Consider the following 17,738-nt stretch of genomic DNA (forward strand, 5'->3'; position numbering starts at 1 on the left):
ATGAATAGAAGTTTTAAATGCAAATGACATGATGAGGATAAAAACAAAATTTCGGAACATAACAGTCCACACAAGCAGTGAGCCTAGTTAAAGAGTCGGCAACAATGTCCTTCTGTACTGTGGGATTATGTGACCAGTTAGAACGGTTTCTCATTGCCTTGTCTGCATCACTGCCTGGCATGGGAAATTGGTGTCTAACCTCAGCTACGTGCAGGGTTTAGGTGTCTACCTACAGAGGGGACAAAGGATGAGGTAGAGTGCCTCAGCTAAACCAGGGTCTCCCTCTCCACTATTTGTGTCATTTACTGGAAGCACTGTATGTGAGGGTCCCAAAGCACTGCTGAGGATCCCTACCATTCATCCCTCAATCTCTTTGAGCTACTCCAGTCTGGAAGGAGGTGCAGGAGCATCAGGAGTAGGACTGCCAGACTGGGTAACAGCTTCTCCCCTCAGGCGGTGAGACTAATAAATACCCTTCCAACATCGAGGTCTCATCACTAGGACAGCGAGTTGTTTACTGTTTACTCTTTACCTATGCTGCACAATTTACATGCATTTTGAATTATTTTTTATTAATTTATTTGTGGTAATATTTTGTTTTATGTGCTGTGTGTGATATACTTATGTATTAGAGATGCACCCTGGTCTGGAGGAACGTTGTTTCGTTTGGTTGTATATATGTACACTCAGAGGACAACAAACTTGAACTTGAAACCCATACACCTAATAGACTCACAAGAGACTCAATGCAGAAATTTATCCTACACCCAGTACATGTACTAAGTCCAGGGAAAAAACAGTGAAGGAGAAGTTTTGCTGGTGATTTACACTTGACTTGCCAGAATTATAAGGTCAGGACTACAGTTTATGACCTAGTTGTACTAACATTAACTTTTCTGTTTTTCCAGAAAGCCACGATAGGAGGTGCAAACCTGCTCAATCCTGATATCGCATTAACAAATGGGATTATGCACGTTATTGATAAGGTATAGTCAATGTGCACAGTGCATCGTGCTTCCTGTCTGATAATAGATTTCCTCCTTACTAATAAAATGTATATATTGTGAATGAGATCATTTAAAATACATGGAACTGACAAGTGATTTTTAAGAATTAACTATGACTCATTGGTTGCTAAATATAGCCAAATTACACATGTTTCTGTAAACTATTTGTTTTGGATGTTTTTCAAAATTATCAAAAAATGATTTTTAGTATCAATTGCAACCCAGTAAACAAATTGTACAACTCTGTGTACTTATTAGACCACACAAAAAAATTATAAGAAACAGAAGCTGGTACAAGTCGCACCTTACACCGTTTGCAACTTTCAACCAAAGCTGACTCTTAGCACAAGTTTCTTGCACCAAACTTTATCTCCATCTGTAATATACTTAGAAACTGGGCCACCAGAGTTTTCTTGGGAAGGTAATTCCAAAAATCTAACCATCATTTGGACATTTATTCTTAACTCTGTTCAGATGTCAAGATGTGATAGCCAAAGCCTGAGTCTGTGAGTCCATCGGGAAAGTCAAATTGAATTGAATTGACTTTATTTCTTAAATCCTTCACATACATGAGGAGTAAAAGTCTTTCTGTTACATCTCCGTCTAAATGTGCAATGTTTAATCATAGTAATTTATAAAAATTTATAATAAATAGAACAGTCAATGTAACATAGAGCACACTCAAATCGGCGTGAGTTAATCAGTCTGATGGCCTGGTGGAAGAAGCTGTCCCGGAGCCTGTTGGTCCTAACCTTTATGCCGTGGTACCGTTTCCTGGATGGTAGCAGCTGGAATAGATTGTGGTTGGGGTGACTCGGATCCCCAGTGATCCTATGGGCACTTTTTACACACCTGTCCTTGTAAACGTCCTGAATCATGGGAAGTTCACAACTACAGATGCACTGGGCTGTCCGCACCACTCTCTGCAGAGTCCTGCGATTAAGGGAGGTACAGTTCCCATACCAGGCAGTGATGCAGCCAGTCAGGATGCTCTCATTTGTGCCCCTGTAGGACCCAGTGTCTGTGAGTCCAAACCAGCTGAAGGCTGAAGGCCCGGTGCTGACCAGTCCTGGGGTTGAGAGGCTGTGTCTGTGTCTGTGAGCTCATGGGTGGATGTTTGGAGGGTGGTGTGAGGAATGGGGCTTGTTTTGCTGTTGTTCTGTTGTTGCTGCCTGTGTTGTTCTGCTGAACATCGTGGGCCTGCTATGCTGGTGTCAGAATATGTAGCAACACTGGCATGGGTTGTGTTGGTTGCTAATGGAAATGACACATTTCACTGTATGTTTCGATGTACATGTGACAAATAAATAAATCTGAATTTGAATGGCCATTTCCTTTGAGTCCTTCTCTATTCTCTCAAAGAAGCATGAATGACACTGTATTGAAACGCCCTTGGCAAGTTGTTGATATTTAAATCTTCACTGGTAGCAGTGAAATGAAACTTAGTCTTTGGTCCACCTTGCCCACGAGTGGTGGAACTACTGAATTCAGGAATGTCAGGTTTGGAAGAATGTGGATATTCTGGTGGATAAATTCCAGTGGAGGGGAGGTGGCTGAGGAGAGACCTGATTGAAGTTTATGAAGTTATGGGAGGCATAGGCAGAATAGATGTCAAAAATGTCTCATACTGGAGGGCATGCAGTATAGGTGAAGGTAGAGGGAGAGTTCACAGGAGATGTGCAGGCAAATTTCCTCCACGTAGAACGGTGGGTGCTTGGAATGTGCTGTCGAGAGTAGTAGTGGGGGGGAAATGTAATGCAGCAATGGTTCTGAACCTTGTTTGTGCTGTGGAGCCTTATCATCAACTGAGAGGTCCGTGGACCCCAGTCTGGGAACCCCTGCGACAGAGGAACTCAGCAGGTCTGGTAGCATCTACAGAGAGGAGTACTACCATGCTAAAACCCTTTATCAGGGTTGGAAAGGAAGGGGAGAAAGGCCAGAATAAGAAGGTGAGGAGAGGGGAGACATGAATGTGCAGAGAAAGGAGAGATACGGCCTTTGTGAAAGCAAAAGGAATTAGTTTAATCAAGCATTTAATTAGGTTTCCACGGCATTACAAGCTGAAGGGTCTGCCCTCTGTTGTACTTTTCTACATTCCGAGTTTGTTACCCTTTCTACTTCTGCTTGGCACAGATACTGTCGATGAAAGGGCCTCTGTGGGCTCTGCATATGGGATCTTGTTGTTGTGTAAAATTAGCTGCTGTGTTCCTTGCGTTACAGCAGAGGCTAAATTTCAAAGTGTGTTGGAATATTCTGTGAAAGTGGATGTACACCTTTATCTCCCAATACTCAGATCCCATTCTCTCACAATGAGTTGTTCATGTATCCATAAATTTAGAAGCAAATTAATTAAGGACACCATTATAAACACAGATTTGGATCATTTCAGGCCAATATTCTTTATGGCATTGTAACAACTGCTCTTGATATTGTAGGTTCTAATACCTGAACAAGAAATGAGTGATGCATCAGTCAGCCTGCTGTCAAGACTGGAGCAGATGCCTGATTATTCTCGCTTCAAAGAGTTGATAAAGGTAAGCCTGTTGTTATAGAGCCCAGATGATCATGAAGTACTGCTATTCACGATGCCTGCAGGTAAACAAGTCGAAAATGTTAAATTGCTTAAGCATAGACACGAGATTCTGCAGATGCTGGAAATCCAGATTAACAGACACAAAATGCTGGATGAACTCATCAAGTCAGCCAGCATCTGTGGGGAGGAATAAACAGTTGACATTTCGGACCGAGATCCTTTGTCCAGGACTGGAAAGGAAGGGGGAAGAAGCCAGAATGACAAGATGGGGTGAGGGGGAAGGAGTACAAGCTGGCAGGCGATAGGTGAAACTAGGTGAGGGGGTAGGTGGGTGGGTGGGGGAGGGGGTAATAGCTGGAAAAAGTAAAGGACTGAGAAAGAAGCAGCCTGGTAGGAGAGGTAAGTGGACCATGGACCAAGAGAGAAAGGGAAGGAGGAGGGGCACCAGCTGGAGGTGATGGGCAGCTGAGGAGATGAGAAGGGATAAGAGGGGACTCAGATTGGAGAATGGAAAAAGAGAGAAGAAGGAGGAGAGAAAATGATCAGGTCTTAAAGATGCCTATTTGTCTGTTTCATCAACAGAACTTGATGACACAGATTGAGAGTGCGAGCACCTACACTGTCTACCCACCAAACAACGAGGCTATTGAGAAGTATCTCAAGGAGAAAGGCGTTGATACTCTGGTATGTTGGTTACTAGGGAAAGTTGTGAAACTGAAATTAAATGTGGAACTGCCAAGGCAAAGCCAGAATAAGATAACCATGATAAAAACCTTCCTGAACTGATGTGGCTGATTCCTATAAACTATTTCATTCATGATTAGTTCTGAATAATTACAACAAAGGAACACAGGTTCTGTGAAGATGCAGTAATATCGGAGGAATGGTCCAACATGCAGGAAAACATCAGGACTGGAGTCGCTCACCCCACTACTTGGTCTCCAGTCCTTGCATGAATCTATGAGAGCAAAGTAATTCATCCTTAAGTGTTATTGAAATAAACTGCACACCAGCTCACGGCACCTACACTCCTTGCCTTTCTTAAGTATCTTTATTTTTAAATTTAAGCAGATCATATCCATTAAACATTCATGGGGGTGATGTCTACCTTGTCTCATGAGATCATAGGACATAGGAGAGGAATTAGGACATTTGGCCCATCGACTCTGCTCCACCATTCAATCTTGGCTGATTTATTAACCCTCTCAATCTCATTCTTTTGCCTTCTCCCCCATAGCCTTTGATGCTCTGACTAATCAAAAGCCTATCAACCCCCGCATTAAATATACCCAATTACTTGGCCTCCACAGCTGTCTGTGGCAATGAATTCCACAGATTCACCACCTCTGGCTAAAGAAATTCCTCCTCATCTCTGTTCTAAAGGGACGTCCTTCTATTCTAAGCTTGTGCCTTCTGGTCCTAGACTCCCCCACTATAGGAAACATCCTCTCCACTTCCACTCTATCTAGGCCTATCAATATTCAATAGGTTTCAATGAGATTCCCCCCCCCCCCCAATTCTTCTAAACTCCAGCAAATACAAGCCCAAAGCCATCAAATACTCCTCAAACATTAACCCTTTATTCTTGGGATCATTCTCATGTACCTCCTCTAAACCCTCTCCAATGCTAGCATAACCTTCCTCAGATTAGGGGCCCTAAACTGCTCACAATTCTCCAAGTGTGGTCTGATCAATGCCTTATAAGTGCTCAGCTTTACATTCATCCGATGACTCTAACTCTGTTTCTCTCTCCACATCCACCGTCTACAAAAGTAGTTTCTTTTGACTGATAATTGTCCCTGTGAAAGTCGGTACTTTTCTATAAGGCTACTGAAGAAACCCTTGCTTCATTGCTAAAATAAATCAACAGTAAATGATGTAGAAATATGGAAAATAGGAGCAGGAGTCAGCCACTCAATCCACTGAATCTGCTCCACCTTTCAGGGTTATTATGGCTGATCAGCTCAATTCAATACCCTGGTCACACTATCTCACCATCTCACCATATCCCTTGATTCTCCCCATGAGACTTCATAAACCCGATGTGGCCTTCGAGAACATACTGGACATACCCAAACCAAAAAGCCATGGATGAACCTGGAGATTTATAGTCTGCTGAGGGTTAGATCTGTGGCATTCATGATCGGTGGATCCAGAACTATACAAAAAGTCCAGGTACAACCTATGAAAGGCTATTTTAAGAGAGAAAAAATAACTCCAATTGAAATTAGAGACGGAAATGGATGTATGTTGGGTCTGGCAGGGGTTATAGGCCATTGCTAATATCATGAATGGCTGTGATGCTTCTCTCCCAGATGAGCTCAATGCCTTTTATGCACACTTTGAGAGGAAGAATAGAACCGTTCCAGTGCCCAAGAAGAGCAAGGTGAGCTGCTTCAGTGACTATTGCCCATTTTCATCACATCCTGAATCAACTCCTGCCCAAGCATAGACCTGGAGCAGCTGCAATTTGCCTATCACCACAAGAGGTCAACAGCATTTGCAGTCTCACTGGCTCTCCAGCCAGCCTTGGATCACCTGGACAATAGTAATGCCTACATCAGGCTGCTGTTTATTGTTTACAGCTGAACATTCAACTCTATCATGCCCTCAGGACTAATCAACAAGCTCCAAAACCTGGGCATCTGTACCTATCTCTGCAACTGGTCCTTGACTTCCTCATTGAGAGATCACAGTCAGTGCAAATCCAAAATAACATCTCCTCCTTGCTGACAATCAAATCTAGCACATCTCAAGGATGTGTGCTTAGCCCACTGCTCTGCTCTCTGTACACCCACAACGGTGTGGCTAGGTACAGCTCAGATGCCATCTGTAAATTTCCTGACGATGCAGCTGTTACGTATTGTAATGCACTGCTGCCACAAAACAACAAATTTTATGACCTATGCCATTGATATTTAAGCTGATTCTGATTCCTTGTCACCTTCCTTGGCCTTTTCCTCCTTGGAGTGATGGAGGATGAGAGGTGACCTGATAGAGGTGTATAAGATGATGAGAGACATTGATCGTGCGGATAGTCAGAGGCTTTTTCCCAGGGCTGAAATGGCTAGCATGAGAGGGCACAGTTTTAAGGTGCTCGGACATAGGTACAGAGGGGATGTCAGGGGTAAGTTTTTTTACGCAGAGAATGGTGGGTGCTTAGAACGGGCTGCCAGCAACGGTGGTGGAGGTGGATACGATCGGGTCTTTTAAGAGACTCCTGGATAGGTACATGGAGCTCAGAAAAATAGAGAGCTATGGGTAACCCTAGGTAATTTCTAAAGTATGTATATATTCGGCACAACATTGTGGGCTGAAGGGCCTGTATTGTGCCATAGGTTTTCTAAGTTTCTAGATGAGATTCTGTCAACAACACTTATGTCATCAGCAAATTTATAGATAGTGTATGAGCTGCGCCAAGCCAAATCTTTCCAACATCTAATCTGTCCAGTTCTGGTAAAGTTTCAAACATGAGGAATTCTGCAGAAGCTGGAAATTCAAGCAACACACATCAAAGTTGCTGGTGAACGCAGCAGGCCAGGCAGCATCTATAGGAAGAGGTACAGTCGACGTTTCAGGCCGAGACCCTTCGTCAGGACTAACTGAAGGAAGAGTGAGTAAGGGATTTGAAAGTGGGAGAGGGAGGGGGAGATCCGAGATGATAGGAGAAGACAGGAGGGGGAGGGATGGAGCCAAGAGCTGGACAGGTGATTGGCAAAAGGGGTATGAGAGGAGTCAAAATGTGGTCGAAAAGTTGAAGAGCCGAAGAAATTACAGATGGGGAGCAGTGAGAGATGGTTTCACTGAACTCCCGTCGAAGAGAAGATTTAAACTTCTTCAGTGTAGGCATCACCGGAAGAGGCTTCGTAGTAGTGAATTTTAAAAACGCAAACACGAGGAATTTTACAGATGCTGGAAATTCAAGCAACACACATCAAATTTGCGTAGGTTTCTAAGAGATCCTGTCTCATTCTTCCAAGCTGTAATGAATGTTAGCTTCTCTCCATGTGTCAGCATTGCTAACCTAAGGATTATTAAAGGATATAGAGAATATTACCTCCTGATCTTTCTAACAGGATGAAGATTTACTCAAATACCACGTCATTCTGGCTCAGAAACTGACGCAGAGTGATATGCACAACGGGATGCACCGAGAGACTATGCTCGGATTTTCATTTCAAGTTGGTTTCTTTCGAAGAAATGGCCAGGTACAGTATATACACCGTGTGTACAACAGTCCATCCTATGGTGTATAATGTTGACAGATAGCAGACATCATGAATGGAGATAACTGGAGGTTAAAACAGGGCTTCAGATAAAGACAAGAGAGCACTTAAGGCTTCAGCTGTAAGATCAGAGTCAATTCCCAGCACTGTCTGTAAGGAGTTTGTATATTCTCCTGTGACCGCATGGGTTGCTTTTGAGTGCTCCAGTATCCTCCCACAGTCCAACAACACACGGGTAAGGGTTAGTGAGCTGTGGGCATGCTTTGTTGGCACCAGAAGCATAGCAACACTTGCGGGCTGCCCCCCACAAACCTCACTGATTGATGTGACGCAAGTGACACATCTCACTGTATGTTTCGATGTACAGGTGACAAATAAACTTGTTTTTCAATTTAAACAAAGTGCATCCATAAATCAAAAGAAAGAGTGAAAACAAACTGACCGAAGCACTGGGTTTGGATTTAGTAAGCTAGTAGACAGTGTGGAACATCTGGGGACTTGCAGCTAGCCATGAAGAGCGATTGCACAGACCAGTTACGTCACTGGCTGCATAGCTTTGCTAATAGAAGGAATGGTGTGACAAGCAGAAGCTTGTCTGCTCCCTCCTCACCAACGACAGACAATTTATTAAAATTGTACGGTTTTGCTCTATAATATTAAGAATATACCCACATACTAAAGATTAAAAATAGCTTTATTTGTCACAAGTACATCGAAACATTGAAATATACGGTGAAATGCGTTGCTTGCTTCAGCAATCAACACAGTCTGAGGGTGTCACCACGCCTTCAGCACCAATATAGTGTGCCCACAACTCACTGGGGTGTATGGGGTAGCACCTCTGGTGGGGGGCCTGCCGTGCCTTTTTCAGGGCAGCTTGTCCACCTTTGGTTCCCACCTGGCGCTCAGCTCTCACCTGTGGCTCCAAGTAGCTGTAACACGCACAGTGGCCACACCCCGGTAAACCGCCTCAGCAGACAGGCCAGACCAGGTGAGGGTAGCCGACAGGTCTTTGACCCTCGGTGAGGTAGGGGATCTGCCTATCCCAGCGTGTGAAGTCTGGCCATGGCGGATTGAGCGAAAGAGACCAATTAGTGGTCCAACAGTCAAGAAGGCAGGCCAGCAGGCGTTTATGGAGCGCTAAGAGCACGACAAGGCACTTAGACGTCCTAGTCATCCACTGCAAGAGGTGGTGATTTCTTTAAACTCACCGGGCAGTAGGCAAAGGCAAACCACTGCTGTAACTTGCCACGAACATGATTTCCCAATACGTCAGAGAGGCGTGGAGGGAAATCGTTCACCAACTGGAAATTCCAGATGCGACCTAATGACGAGGATGACAACTCACTAACCCTAACCTGTATGTGTTTGGAATTTGCAAGAAAACTGGATGAAATCCACGCGGTCATGAGGAGAATGTACAACCTCGTTACAGACAGCGGGGTGGGAATTGAACCCCGACTTTACAACTGGCACTGGAAAGCGTTGTGCTAACCACTACGCTACCGTGGCATCCTACGTTTGGCCAAACCGAGTGGTTTAAAAACTTTTCCCTGAAGCGCAGTTGTGAAATCAAGTGGGGTCTTATAGTCATGATTGCTGCCTCTGATTTCAGATTATTTAATTAATAAAGTCCACTCGAATGTGAAAATATTTGCGGGAGTAGGCCACTCGTCCCCTCAAGTCTGCCCTATCATTCAGTATGATCTACACTGGTCATAATTCCCCTTTTGTGCCAATTTCCCCATCAACCTCAATTCCTCTGTGCTTCCAAAGATTTAACTGTCCCCACCTTAAATATACCTAATGATCTTGCCTCCACCACCCTCAGGGGCAGAGAATTCTCCAGGTTCATGACTCTGAGAGAAGGAACTTACATGCACCTTGCTATGTGGAGGAGTTGATGGATGGTAGGTTAATTGAGCACAGCAACTTGTCCCTGATGTGTAGGTGACTGGGTAGGATTGGGTGAGGGAGGGGGGTGGGAGAGTAAAAAGAAATGAATACAGAATGCGAGTGAGATGGTCGGTTAATGATCAGTACGAACTCTCTCAGCACTGTATCTCTCTGTGACCCTATAACTTGTAGCTCTTTGTGAATGACGCACCAGTCAACTTTACTAATGTGGAAACAGACAAAGGAATGATCCACGGACTGACAAAAGTTCTAGAGATCCAGAAAAATCGATGTGATACCAATGAAACCACTGTGTTACCGGTAAGAGTTCAAAATGATTTGAAGGAACTACTCGTTGCTCCGAATGCAGTTGTGCTCCGGTGTCTAGACGTGAAGGAACTACGTGTAGCTCTGAACACAGCACCTAGATCTTGCACAGGGTCTACAAGCATCCCCCTCACCACTGCAAGTGCAAGAGGGAGCAGGGATCATGATATTGGGAGATCCATTTCCCTGATCCTCAGTAACTTGCAGTCCCAAGTTATTGAACTACCCTGATTCACTAACCTGACAACTTGTAATGGAAAAATATTAACATTCGTTCCTTATTCTTTCCTAATTCAGCAGCAAGACGTATTTGTAAACAAACAAGGCACAGTACACCTGTTAAAGGTTATGAGAAATTACTTTATTAGAGTTATATAATGCATAAAATACAGAAAGAAAGAAGAGTGATAAATAAAATAGTAAATAAGGCAAAATAATACTTATCACACAATCACTAAACTATGTCACATAATATACTGCTGGAGGGAACCTAAAGTATTCAACAGCTTTTCCATTTTCTCTCTCTCTGTCTGTCTCTTACCCCCTCTCCCTCCACCTCTCTCCCCCACTTTCCCTCGGTCTCCCCTTTCCTTCTCTCTTCCACTCTTCCTCTCTCTCTCTTCCTCCCACTTTCCCCCCTTCCCCTTCCCCTTTCTCCTCCTCCCCCTTCAGTGTCCTTGGCTCTTTCTCCAGCTCTTAGCACTAGTCATGAACCAGCCTAAGAGAAGATTGCCACTCACACAAAGAAGTTGTCCCTTTCCAATACCCTTCAAGATCCCTTACTCTATACTTTCCCAGGCAAGCACGTATTTCACTATGATCTACTCTCAAGGCTGTAGACTGATATCACACTAAGTGACCAAAACGTGGACTGGTTCCCTTGTCCTTTTCCAAAATATTCCCACATCCCAGACCAACTCCTTCTTTTTCTTACAAACTTCCACATTGTGTTACACATATAACAACTCTTTCCTTACACAGCTATCAGCCCCTTCCACACGTGTAACAGTAGTGTTTGGGGGGACCTCTGTGAATAAATTATATGAGACCTTATCTTTACTGTATAAGGCTTGGATGAAATTGCATCAGCTTAAGTTGGTACCTTGGTCAGCATGGAGAGGCTGGGCCAAAGGGCCTGTTTGCATGCTGCATTACTCTGTCTCCATAACTGTAACAGAGAACTTCTGAAATATAGCAAGCGCTTTAATGTAGGCAATGTAGTGGTCACAGGCTTGTGCTAAGAATGATGTGAGAATAGCCAAATTCTCACTGGTCTCAAAGTGCCAAATGACGCCAAGAATACCAGGGAGAAGTCCCGTGCTTTTCTTGCAATTATGTCATGGGTTATCTCATATCCATCTAACAAATTAAACTGAGTTAACATAGCCCAGCATGCTGACAAAGTGGAACTGCTTTTCAAGAAGTTGCCTATCATACTTCAGGAAGTTCACAATCAGAATCGAGTATATTATTAGTTGTAAAATTTGTTGTTTTGTGGCAGCAGTACAGTGCAGCCATAACAAATGACAATAAAAACAAGTAAGTAAATAGTGTGGAAAAGGAATAGTGAGGTAGTGTTCATTGTCTGTTCCGGAATCTGATGGCAGAGGGGAAGAAGCAGTTCCTAAAACATTGAGTATGGGTCTTCAGACTCTTGTACTCCCCCCCCAATGGTAGTGAGAAGAGTGCATGTCCTGGATTGTGAGGGTCTTTACTGACGGATGCTGCCTTCTTGAGGCAGTGCTTTTGGAAGATGTCCTTGATAGTGTGCTAAACCATGTATAAGGTTGTAACTGGGTTACCTGTCTGGACATGCCTGGACAGGTCCCTCTGCTGACTGCTGCTGCGGCTCCTCCCACAGACCCCTGAATAAAGGCGATTGTGTCACTGCTCCTCTCACAGTCCAGGACAGACATACAGCATGGACATGGAACCATTTTACTGTTAATAAAAGCCTTTCAGTATTTACTCTACTTCCAGTCTTTTAGAGTAATTGATAGTGCATCAGATAGTGATGAGGCTTGTATCTGTGATGGAGCTGGCTGAATTTACAACCATCTGAAGTTAAGCCATCGGTAGCAATGAATTCCAATATTGAGGTTCGGGTCAAAGAAAACAAATATTGAGAGATATGAGTTCAATGGACTGCTGAAATTCCATCGCCTCATTAACATTAACGATTGAAAACTTCTGACATGAATGTGCCAAAAGAGTTATGTATAAATGTTGCCAAAGAAAACATAAAAACTCTGGTGGGTTTAGAAAAGCAACTAATAGGCTACACAAAAAGGATCGAGTGCTTTCCTGGCATATATAACAAATAAACTCCTCTCGGGTACACCATCCGCAAACCCGTAAGGAAGCTTAAATCACAGGCTGTGCAGGTGAAAACTGACCTGGAACTCAGGACAGCTGGTGCATACGGGATTCCCTGTGAATGCAAAGACAGGATACATGGTGGAAACATGCATCAAGAAGCACAGGAGGCGTATCCATTTGGCAGTAGCAGAACATTATATTCGCAAAATCCATAAGATTGACTTCAACTGCACAAAACTACTGTGCCACACCAATAGGTTTTGGGACAGCCTGGTGAAGGAAGCCATTGAAATAAAACTAGAGAAAAAGAATTTTAACAAAGACAAATGTCTCGCTCTAGGTAAGAACTGGAATTCGATGGTAAACAAGGTGAGACAGGGAAAACCTGACTGGATGAGGACTAACCAATCAGGAGGGACGAACGACAAGGGTATATATACTACCGGGCTAGACATGCCCAGGCATCATCTGTGATGAAGGTGGCAGAGTCTGTCATTGAAACGTCGGTTATAATTGATTGCTGTACCTGGTTGGAAGCCTGAGAAGAGTTTATTCGTAAGAGGCTGCACGGAACTCACAAAGCTCTCATGTATAACTATCTACAACCTTGTCAAAGACCCCTCAAATCCTTCCCACCATCTCTTTCATTCTCCTGTCAGACAGAGGGTACCGCAGCATAAGGACAAGAACAGTCAGGATGGATAACAGCTTCTTTCTCCAGGCTGTTAGACTTAATACCCTGCTGGTGCCAAGCACACATGTACACCCTGTCTGAATGTCTTGCTGTCTCCTCCCCATTCCCTAAATCATTGGCACACTCTCATCCTGCTCTGGTCACTTCTCATCTTTCATTGCTGCTGTTTCACATGTTTCTACAACTGTTTGTTTATTATAATACAGCCAGTAACATTATACTGCCTAACATAAGCGTGCACCTCGCACTTTATGTCAGCCGGTCAATCTTCAAGCTGTGCCTCTCAGGGACTTATGCTAATGTTATTTTGAGATTGTACGTGTTGGATCGTAACTAATTGAACTGTGTTTTCCACCTTGGCCCCAGAGGAATGTTGTTTCATTTAGCTGTATACAAAATGTATAGATGAATGACAATAAACTTGAATATTTGTTCTTTCCTAAAGGGCAGGTGCATTAATTGTCAGCAAAAATCAAACTGTCCTGCTGGGTTAACCCCTATGGTAAGAACGGATTTTCCTTGTCAGAATATGATAGGAAATTATTCCTCAGCTTTGGTGCAGAATTTTGTTTTATTTTTATCTTTTTATTTTTCTTTCCTCAGACCGGGAAAAGGAAGAGCTGTATCCTTGTAACATATCTACAAGGGAAGAGATTACTCTACCTTGGATGTGTATCAACCTGTGTGAAAACTGTGATTGTAAGTAAAATTCATATCTGATATAAGGTAAAAATGGGATATAGTTCATGGTAAAATGTACGGTATGTCACTGACAACCATCACGGTTGACATAATCCATCGTGCAAAACCCTGATCTACAAGCCTAAGCACAAGAGATACTGCAGATGTTGAAAATCCAGATCAACACACACAAAATACTGAGGAACTCAGCAACACAGGTAGTACCTATGGAGAGGCGTAAAGAACCAGCGTTTCAGGCCGGGGCCCTTTATTAGGACTAGAAAGGAAGGGGAAGGAAGCTGAAATCCCACTTGATTCCAGAGGAAGCAGTTGAGGCAGGTACAATTGCAACACTTAAGAGGCACGGGAATAGGTACATGGAGGGGAGGGTCCTGGAGTGTTATGGACCGAACTAGCAGGGAGGATGCTGTGGTTAGCATGGACTTGTTAGGCCAAATAGCCTGTATTAATCTATGACTTATTATGAAGGGTACCTAGTCCATTGATTAGACATTAGGGAGCAGATTTGGCTTCCTGATCTCCCAACCAAATCAGTGCCTTACATCTCCCCACCCCCGTTCTCCTCTGGTCCATATGCACATTTCATTGATCTGAAGCTTCCTGAAGCTACTAGTGCGTCTTCAGTGCAGACAGGGACTTCAGCAACACGGGAAGGAAGATCTGTCTCTGATAAAATCCCTAGAGCTTCCACAGCCAACAAAACCCTCACCCCAGCCCTGTCCTTGCAAAAGCTGCAAGTGATTTTTTATTGTTTTATTCCCTCATATTTTAAAATCCTTTTTAAAAATTAATATAAAATATAGAAGCTCATGAGAATCAAAGTCAAGTTATTTTGTTTAGATGCCATGAAATTTTTTTGTTGTTTTGTGGCAACAGTCCAGCGCAAAGACATAAAATCACTATAAATTACAAAATAATTAAAGAGGTAAAAATAAAAGGTTCACAGGTTCATGGACCTTTTCAGAAATCTGGTGGTGGAGGGGAAGAAGCTGATTTTTGAATCGTTGACTGTGGGTCTTCAGGCTACTGTACCTTCTCTCTAATGGTAGTAACTAGAAGAAGGTATGTCCCAAATGGTGAGGGTCTTTAATGATGGATGCTGCCCTCTTGGTGCATCACCACTTGAAAATGGTCCCAATAGTGGAGAGGATTGTGGCCATAATGGAAAACACAAAATACTCTGCAGATTCCGGGGTCAAAGCAACACGCACAACACGCTGGAGGAACTCAGCCGGTTGGGCAGCATACGTGGAAATAAAATAGTCAATGCTTCGGGCCGAGACCCTTCGTCAGTCCTGAAACGCTGACTGTTTGCTTCCACGGATGCTGCCCAACCTGCTGAGTTCCTCCAGCGTGTTGGGCGTGTGGCCATAATGGAGCTGGCTGAGTTTACAGCCTTCTGTCACCTCTTGCAATCCGGTGCAATTGAGCCTCCATACAAAGAGCTGATACATGTCGGAATGGTCTTCACAGTATATCAATAAAAATTCACTTAATTCTATGTAATCTACAGGGAATGTGGTCCCGCAATTTAAAAAAAAACAAAAAAAAAATTTAAAACTTAATTAAAAATTTAGGGTAGTTAAAACAATAAAGTGAAATAACTTAAAACCAGCAACTTGCCTTTCTTTTTCTCCTATTACAAAGAAGTTGGGGATTCTGTATCAGCATGGACTTGATACAGGAGTCCAGAGGCAGTGTCCCAGAGAAGGCTTGAGTTAGCCTGCACTCTGTCAGTCGTCCCTCACGCTGAACACTGTTTAAGTGTCGCATTTGGCATTGGGCAGACCCTGGAACTAGTATTATTAACCACACCATTGCTCCTAACTTCATTTCAGACCCGAGACTGCTGCTCCGGCTACTTTGGGAAGCAATGCCAAGCATGTCCGGGGAAGATTGGAAACTGGTGCCTTGGGAACGGATTTTGCCAGGACGGTGTCAACGGCACAGGGATCTGCAAGTGTCAGGAGGGTTTTACAGGTACAGCCTGTGAGACCTGTGTTAAAGGCATGTACGGAATACACTGTGATCAAGGTATGTACCCTGACTACCTTAGCGAACTGATCGCGAGGTTTATGCGCTCAGTGGCCGCTTTATTCCTTGGCTCTTGTATCTAATAAAGAGGCCGGTGAGTCACCTCTTCAAGGCCTGCTGTTGCTGTAGCCCATCCTCTTCAAAGTTTGATGTGTTGTGTGTTCAGAGAAGCTCTTCTGCCTATCACTGTTGTAACACGTGATTATTCAGCAATACAGCACAGATTAGGCCCTTTTGGCCCTTTGAGCCAATCTGCCCCTGCAACTCCACAACCACAATTAACCCTTATAACTAACCCAAACATCTTTGGATTGTTGCGGGGAGGGTGGAATTAGGAAGACCCGGAGAATACCCTCATATTATACTATGTTATACCCTTATACAGAGACTCCTTACAGATTAGCATCAGAACGGAACTCCAAGCTCTGGAATGCCGGAGCTGTAATAGCATCACGCTAACCGCTACACTATCGTGGTCCAAGTTACTGTCAGCTTGAACCAGTCTAGCCATTCCCCTCTGACCTCTCATATTAACAAGGCATTTTTGTCCGCAGAACAGCCATGTCACTGGATTTGTTTTGATTTTCGCACTGTGGTAAACCACATATATAGGTTGTAACTGGGTTACCTGTCTGGACACGCCCCTCTGCTGACTGCCCCTGAGGCTCCTCCCACAGAGCCCTGAATAAAGGCGATTTCGCCCTGCTCCTCCCCCTCAGTCCAGGGGCAGACACTCAGCATGCTGGAAGTCATATTTCACTGCGAATAAAAGCCTTTCAGTATTTACCCTACTTCAGTCTTTTGGAATAATTGAAGGTGCATCATGCACCATTCCCCGTAAACTCTTAAGACTGCTGTGCAAGAAAACCCCAGGGTCCTCAGTGATGGATGTCGCCTTTTGAAGATGCTCTCGACGCTGGTGAGGCCAGTGCCCACGATAGAGCAGGCTGAGTGTGCAATTCTCTACAGTGATGGTTACATATCACCTTGACTTGGAAATCCATCTCCACTCCTTCACAGTCACTCCCTCCCCAACAGCACCGCGAATGCACCTAGACTTCACTAAGGTAGCTTACCACCACCTCCTCATCAAGTGTGATGAAGGATAGGCAAGAAGGGTCAGCCTTGCCCATAAAAACGTATTGTAGATCGAGCATGAAATGTGCGTTCCCCTGCCCCTACAGATTATAAGTCTGTTCTAAAAGCAATGAAGGAAATCTGATGTGATGGGTAAATGTCATTATCAGTTGGAGTGCAGAGGAAATCCTCCTACTTCAAGCTTTATTTATTGCCACAGCTTGCACATGTTGCTTTACGGAAAACTGTTCATGATCTCATAAAATGCTGCACAGCCTATTAATCACTTAAGCAGAGAGCCACCGAAATTTTAGTGTGGTCTATGTTGTTACAAAGTCATGAGTTTAAATCTCACTGGGAGATGTTATAAATTAAATTTAATAAATCTGTTCTTTTGGGGTTCTAATGTCAGAAAATCTTAAAACCTTTCAAATTATTATTGGTTTTGGTTTATTATTGTCATGTATACTGAGATATACTGGAAAACTTGTCTTGCATACAGTTCATACAGATCAAATTATTACATAATGCATTCAGGTAGCACAATAACAAGGTAAAACAATAACAATCCAGAATAATATGCAAAAGCTACTATACAAATGTAGAGCAGATATACAATAACGAGGTAGATTGTGAGGCCAAGGGTCCATCTTATCATACAAGAGTCCATTCAAGGATCTAATAATGCTGGGATAGAAGCTGTCCTTGAGCCTGCCCTGGCAGTATGTTTTCAGCCTTATCAGGACAGTATAGATGGGCTGAAGAGCTCTTTTCTGATCTGTAGTGTTCTATAACTCAAAGACTCTTGTATCTTCTGCCCAATGCAAGAGGGATTGGAGACGTAACTGTGTGAGGGGTTGGGTAAATGGGAGGGATGGGAAAGGGGCTCGTTTTGCTATCGTCATCTTGTGCCATTTTGTTGT

The 17,738-nt window shown here is 43.6% G+C and overlaps 1 protein-coding gene across 6 annotated transcripts in view; it reads left to right on the forward strand.

Annotated features, from left to right (window-relative positions):
• Nucleotides 1-17,738, forward strand: part of stab2 (stabilin 2) — a 215,217-nt gene that overhangs the window by 109,153 nt on the left and 88,326 nt on the right. For all 6 annotated transcript variants that reach the window (XM_063058388.1, XM_063058389.1, XM_063058392.1 and 3 more), the window contains 8 exons: nt 909-986; nt 3,443-3,541; nt 4,123-4,224; nt 7,617-7,748; nt 9,855-9,983; nt 13,448-13,504; nt 13,606-13,701; nt 15,543-15,738. In XM_063058388.1, the coding sequence (XP_062914458.1) occupies nt 909-986; nt 3,443-3,541; nt 4,123-4,224; nt 7,617-7,748; nt 9,855-9,983; nt 13,448-13,504; nt 13,606-13,701; nt 15,543-15,738 (889 nt within the window). The remainder of the gene's footprint in view (nt 1-908; nt 987-3,442; nt 3,542-4,122; nt 4,225-7,616; nt 7,749-9,854; nt 9,984-13,447; nt 13,505-13,605; nt 13,702-15,542; nt 15,739-17,738) is intronic.

Source organism: Mobula hypostoma, chromosome 9, assembly GCF_963921235.1.
Source record: "Mobula hypostoma chromosome 9, sMobHyp1.1, whole genome shotgun sequence".
Classification (NCBI taxonomy): Eukaryota; Metazoa; Chordata; class Chondrichthyes; order Myliobatiformes; family Myliobatidae; genus Mobula; species Mobula hypostoma.